At 48.9% G+C, this 6786-nt stretch overlaps 1 protein-coding gene across 2 annotated transcripts; it reads left to right on the top strand.

The window, feature by feature from the left end:
* Positions 1–2168: 2168 nt before the first annotated feature.
* Positions 2169–6306, top strand: GPR12 (G protein-coupled receptor 12). 2 transcript variants are annotated; one of them, XM_082701305.1, is made up of 2 exons: positions 2169–2418; positions 3142–6304. In XM_082701305.1, exon 2 carries the CDS (start codon positions 3157–3159, stop codon positions 4159–4161), a length of 1005 nt encoding a protein of 334 aa, XP_082557431.1. In that variant the 5' UTR covers positions 2169–2418; positions 3142–3156; the 3' UTR covers positions 4162–6304. The 2 variants fall into 2 exon arrangements, with proteins under 2 accessions (XP_082557431.1, XP_082557432.1); XM_082701306.1 differs by having other exon boundaries at positions 2336–2418; positions 3546–6306.
* The last annotated feature ends 480 nt before the right edge of the window (positions 6307–6786 follow it).

Here is a 6786-nt window from a genome sequence, read left to right as displayed (position 1 = left end):
GGGAGCCTCGGCACACAGAGTTCCGTTCCTGTAGCTTCTCCTTTTCCAGGAGTCACTCCAGGCTCTTCCCCTACCACGCTATGTCAGGAAGAATACCCATTTTTGAATTAAGTTAGTTTGAACTGGATTGCTGCCCCCTTGGCAACAAAAGTCCTAACAAATATACAAATAAATGTAGAATTTGCAGTAAAGTTTAAGTTTTTTGTTTGTTTGTTTTGTTACAAGTCATCACTCAAGGTGAAGGCATAACAGAGCAGAACTGTGAGTGCACAGCTGATGTTGGCAATCTGGAGGACCCAGCCGTAGCCCCTCAACGCTGCCGTGTGGCCGTATCCAGCCCCGGGTGGAAGGTCCCTCAGTTTCTTCCTTTAACTCCAGATACCACCCGCAAGAAAACACAACCACTTCATTACCTTTTCTCTTCCCAATGCTTGCATCTCCTTGCCTCCCGCACCCTTTCCCAAGCACATTAAAGAGGGAGTGCATTCCACCACTGTCAGCTCTGGAGGGCAGGGCCTGTCTCCGTGTTATTGACTCAAATAGTGTCTGCCCAGCACCGCACATTTGACTGCCCTGAGCCGCAGTGCCCATGTGAGCCTCCGAAGTGTTAGCAGGTAGTTTGAACTGTACCATGCTAAAACCGCTATATAAAATGTTCAAACAACGATTTTTCAAGACTTCCTTTGATTCATCAGGGAGAAACTGACAGGAACATATACGTCCCTTCATTACAGCATTTGCTGCCTGTATTACTGCTCCTTTCTATGCGTCTGTCCCCACCACACATCCAGGCCTGTGAGTAAAAGATCACAGCATACTGAATATGTGCTCCAGCAATTAGCATGGTTCTTGGCAGGTACAGGTGTCTGATGCCTCCCCACCAGGTACAAGAACCTCGCTTTTCAAAGTGTAGTCCATGGACAAGGAGCGGGATCTCTGGGACAGAGGTTTGGAAAGGCAGGCTGGGCCCCACCCCGGAACTACTGATCTGTAGTTGAGAACTGGCCTGCAGGGGGAGGCAGGAGCTCCTGGATGGAAGGAAATGGGACAAGAGAAGTCAAGGGTTGATGAATCTTCAGGGCTGGGGTGAGAAATGACCATGAGCATCAGGGGGAGGTAGGATGGCCAGAGGTTGATACCGCAGTAGGAAGGGTTCTGTGATCTGTGGCCCATCTCTACTCATACAGGACCCATTCTGTGATCGTGGAGAAAGGCAGTCAGGAAAACCTTCACTGCTGAAAAGAAAAACCCCAACACCATGCCTTGTTTTCTCCCATCCTTAAGCTGGAGATCATTCTTCAACTTAAGATCTCCTAGGTGCCCTAAGTTTTGTATCCAGAGGAGACATGAGCTCATAACAGCAGACGGCTTATCAGTTTCTTAATCTTAGAACCTACTGAAGCGTTAAAATGAAAAAATAAATTAACATTGCTCCTTCAGTACTTAAATGAATGGGTTTTGGCCAGCATCTGCAGGATGCTTCTGCAGAAACTCAGTAAATGATTTCCATTTCAATACACAGCTCAAGGAGCACTTAATAAGTCCAGTTTGATGATAATGATGATTCACATAACAGCACCTTAAATGCAGTTAAGCAAATGTTCCAGGGGAACAGTAATAACGAGCCAGATCTAAGACACACCTAAGGAAAGGAACCCCTTGGGGATCAGGATGCGGTGTGGTCAATGGCAATTCTAAAATAGCTGGCCAATCATTTTGCTGCGTTAAAGATCAACACCCCCCCGCCCCCACTTGCTCACCCTGCATCCCTACTGCTAATCCCGGACGCCACCCTAAGCAGTTCTTTTGGCTATGGATGTGGCAGTGTAGGAAAGTCTTGGAGAATCAGGTCGCTAGAGACTGGGACTCCCCAGGGAGACCTCAGGAATGAAATAGGTCATCGGGTTCTCAGGCGGTGAGCCTCTGCCCCCGCCCCAGTGCAAGCCCCAGACCGCCAGCTGGGGTGGGACGCGGGGTCGCAGGCTGGGAGCGCGAGGGTGCAGATCTCCGCCTCCAGAAGGGGTGGGGGGCTCTAGCTGCTCGCGGTCCGCCCTCGCCGGCCGGTGCGCCCCGACCCGTGGGGGCGCGCGCCGGCCTCCCGGGGCTCCCGCGGGCGGGCAGCCGGGCGCGCACAGGCGGGCTGGCGCGGGGGCGGGGGCGCGCGCGCGGGGAGCGTGTGGGCCGGGTGGGCGGGCTGGCGGGCGCGCGGCGGGGAGAACCGGGCACGCGAGCCGATCCCGCCGTTCACCTGCCGCCCGCAGCTCACCTGGCGCCGAGCGCGCGCCCCGCGCCCTCCCGCCCACTCCCGGGCGCGGCCGCCGCCCCTCGCCGCCGCGGGCCCTGGCGCGGACATGCGACACGAGTAGCCCGCGCGCTTCGGAAGCACCGGAGGACCCCCCTCGGCCTGGGCGCGCCAAGGTGACCCCCTCGATGACCCCCCGCCCCCGCGCGCCCCCTGTCCGGGCGCCGTGTCTGTCCCCTCACGCCCTCCGCCCGTCCCCGCCGGGGAAGCGGCGGCAGTGCATGCGCGTGTGTCTGTCTGTCTGTCTCCACACCCCCAGTGCACACACCTGCCTTTTGTGACCCTGGCCAGACTGCCCTGTGCACACGGGGGACGTCTGGGACCCCTCTTTGTTCTGGCTGGGGGAGTGTGTGTGTGTGAGTGTGTGCACGCGCGCGAAGGATTGTTTTGGAGTGGGTGGGGGGGGGCTCGATGGAAATAGGCGATTTAAATATTCCATCGAGGATGGCGGCCCCCGGCTCGCGACTTGTCGCTGCGGCGCAGCAGCCCAGATGTCAAACAGTGGTTCTTTTCCAGCATGCAGGATGTGCTTTTCAGATGTGCGTTCCCAGCACTTTAGCAAACAGACCGCCGCGGTTCCGTGTGTGCCTGTCTCACTCGCGCTTCAAGTCCTATCCTGTGTTGTCCCCAGCGCCAAACGGCATTTGTGGTCGTGGGTTTGAAACCACGGAGACTTTGCCTTTTGTTTTATTCCATAACACTTTATAATTCATGAAGCTCGTGGCGTTTGATGGTAGTGTCTGAGTAGGGGCTGGCTTTCTGTTTATGTGTTTTTTGCATGATCTTGGATTGTCACTCTGCTGTGTCTAAACATTAAAAAGCCTGTCTTTTCGTTGAAGAGGACGGGGGTTAAAATGAATGAAGACCTGAAGGTCAATTTAAGCGGGCTGCCTCGGGATTATTTAGATGCTGGCGCTTCGGAGAACGTCTCGGCGGCCGTCTCCTCCCAGGTTCCTGTTGTAGAGCCGGAGCCAGAGCTCGTTGTCAACCCCTGGGACATTGTCTTGTGTACCTCAGGAACCCTCATCTCCTGTGAAAATGCCATTGTGGTCCTTATCATCTTCCATAACCCCAGCCTGCGAGCACCCATGTTCCTGCTGATAGGCAGCCTGGCTCTTGCAGACTTGCTGGCCGGCATCGGACTCATCATCAATTTTGTTTTTGCCTACCTGCTTCAGTCAGAAGCCACCAAGCTGGTCACAATCGGACTCATTGTCGCCTCTTTCTCTGCCTCTGTCTGCAGCTTGCTGGCTATCACTGTTGACCGCTACCTCTCCCTGTATTACGCTCTGACATACCACTCGGAGAGGACGGTCACATTCACCTATGTCATGCTCATTATGCTCTGGGGGACCTCCATCTGCCTGGGACTGCTGCCTGTCATGGGCTGGAACTGCCTCAGAGACGAGTCCACCTGCAGCGTGGTCAGACCTCTCACCAAGAACAACGCGGCCATCCTCTCCGTCTCCTTCCTCTTCATGTTTGCGCTCATGCTTCAGCTCTACATCCAAATCTGCAAGATTGTGATGAGGCACGCCCACCAGATAGCCCTGCAGCATCACTTCCTGGCCACGTCCCACTACGTGACCACCCGGAAGGGGGTCTCCACCCTGGCCATCATTCTGGGGACCTTTGCTGCTTGCTGGATGCCTTTCACCCTCTATTCCTTGATAGCTGATTACACCTACCCCTCCATCTACACCTACGCCACCCTCCTGCCCGCCACCTACAACTCCATCATCAACCCTGTCATATACGCTTTCAGAAACCAAGAGATCCAGAAAGCCCTCTGTCTTATTTGCTGCGGCTGCATCCCCTCTAGCCTCTCACAGAGAGCACGGTCACCCAGCGATGTGTAGCAGCGTTCCCCCTTAGGAGGGCACCCTGCCCCCTCCGTTCTGCATTTACCAAGCACTTCCACTGCCTGGCCAAATGGTTGAGACGCTGTCCTTAACCTTAAATTCTTTCTCTCGGATTCTCTCTCGAGCCACGGGAGCACTTAGCATTGTAGAGGAGTCAAGTGAGTGAAGTGAAAATAATGTCGCCAGTGTTTTCAACCTTAAAAAAAAGAAAAAAAAAATGACTGAGCTCTTTGCTCAAGATTATTTTGTTTCGTTTAGGGGTTTTGTTTTCTGTTTTACTTGGAGTCAGGTTTTTTGTTTTATACTTTACTCAGAGGATTTGGTCATGGGGCGGGGAAAGAAAGTATATGATATGGCCATGATGTTATAAAAAGTAAACTGGTCCTAGAGAGTTTTTACTTGGACTTTAACATAAAATTGAGCTATGGAGAAAAAGGGAGGAGAAATTACTTTTTCCAGACTTTTTTTTTTTTTTTTTTTAACGCCAGGGGAGATTTTCAGCACTGCATGTACCTTACTGAATATAAATAATCTCTTTCAAGCCTACACCAATAGTTTACATGATTATGTTTGGAAGAGACCTGGTTTTATTAACATGAACTCAGTAATAAGTTCCAACACAGAAACCGTGTGCCCATTCTTATTTGTTCTTTCTTTGCTTTGAGCAATTATTGCTCACAAGAAATACTTTGGTATTTCTATGAATGTTGTAACTTTCTGCATGGTTGCCTGTGTTAGCTCGACCACTAGTTTCAAATGTTGCCACATAAATCCAGAATCAAAAGAGTCCATTTTCCATATAGGTTTTCAGTGGGTCTCTAAAGTGAATTATGACATTTGTTTGATCTGCATATGAAGTTCGACTGATTAGACACACCAGTCTAGTCTCCATGTGACAGTCTGATTGTTTTCACGAAGCAAAAGAAAAAATTTAATAACAGCTCTTAAAAGTAGGTTACATTTATTTTAGTATATTCTGAAAAATAAATCGATGTGAAGCTATCACAAAATATGAAAAACATCACTTTCCTGTCTCTCTATATCTAAGAATGTATTACTAGTGATTCTTGATTGAGACAAATAGAATTAAATATTGTAGACCAAATATTTCTGATTCATATTGTCTGTGGTGCAAAGTGCATTTGAGACAGGTGGTCTCCTATTTTAATGATTAAGTTTGTGAGTGCATAACCCATGTATCTGACTGTGATATATGTTAGCTATATTATGTAAGTTCACAAGCAGAATGACCTTGTGGCTGTTCATGGAAAGCTAACTTTGAATTCCTTTTTCCTCCTTTTCACCAAAAAACAACTTACATGCAATAAAAACTGTATTGCCTGTTTTCAGAGAGCAAAGAGTTAGTCAAGAATTGACACTGAAGAATGAATTTTAAATATATTGCAAAGTCCTTGTGTCTGAGCATCATTTCTCTTAGTACGGACAGATGTTCTGTATGCAGAGACCTTCCCTCCATTTGCCGTGGACGTACAGTTCTGTCTGTACAACCAATGGAAGAATTTCTGGACGGGACATCAACTAAGCCCATTCAGATGGTGGCAAAACCAGTATTTCAGGGTCTGTGGGTGAATCATTTGTCATAATTTAACCTCATTGGTTTGTCCCAAATGTTATGCCCGTGGCGGTCTCAGGAGCATTCTGGCAACATGCGTGCTGATGCCGTCTTTCCAAAGCCCCTTTGTACGTAGCACAAGTGTAACTAAATACCATACTGAAATCTGGGTCTCCTCTCCTAGGTTACTTACAGGAGCACGAGAGGGACTAAAATACTGCAGAAGTGGGAAAGGGTTTTTAATACCTACCACCATACGACCAATCTAATCAACTTGATGCCTTTTAAAAATGTCTTTTAAACATCTGATGGAGTTGGTAGATTGGAAACGATGGGTCTGTTTGTTTTTAATGATATGAAACTTGATAGCATCTCCTTGTGAGCAATGACTAAGGTAAGTTGGTTTGGACATGGACTGGGGAATATCCATACGGAGCTTGTAAAGCAATAAATACTGACTTTGTAGAAATGGTAGTCCATTTGCATATTTGCATAATAGTAAGAACTATAATCGTTATAATAGGTACTGCTTTTCACCCTATGTTGTGTGCCAGGCCCCTTTATCTGCTTTATTGCTGGAGTCACAAGAACACAGTTTTACAGGTAAGAAAATGAAGGCGAAGAGAGGCTAAGAAATTTGTTCAAGGCCACGGAGCTCCAGGGTAGAGTCAGGATCCAAACCTGGGTTTTCCCAAGCTTAGGCTGTCCCCTTCCCTGCACAGGCTGCCTGCAATCCCTCCCCTGGAGAGGGGGGCTGAGGCAAATGACTTAGAACATGTTACTGTCACCCAGTTGTAGTTCTACAACGAAGACAAAGCTTCCTGTTTAAAATTACAAGTGGTGTGACTGTCAACATGGTTCTGGGTAACAGAAGTTTGTCTTTAACATGCTCTTTACCAAGCATTTCCCTGCTTTGGCGTCAAGGCCCAGGGGGCACAGTGCAATATTGTAGTGCCATAATATGAGGGCACTCGTTATACAGACTTTTCCTTCATTTATTATTTTAGAATTTCATATAATATACTTAAAATATCATGGTCCTACAAATA

Source organism: Mustela nivalis (genome assembly GCF_964662115.1).
Source record: "Mustela nivalis genome assembly, chromosome: 15".
Lineage (NCBI taxonomy): Eukaryota > Metazoa > Chordata > Mammalia > Carnivora > Mustelidae > Mustela > Mustela nivalis.
Note: the sequence above shows the minus strand (reverse complement) of the source record. Positions and strands in the feature narration are given on the sequence as shown.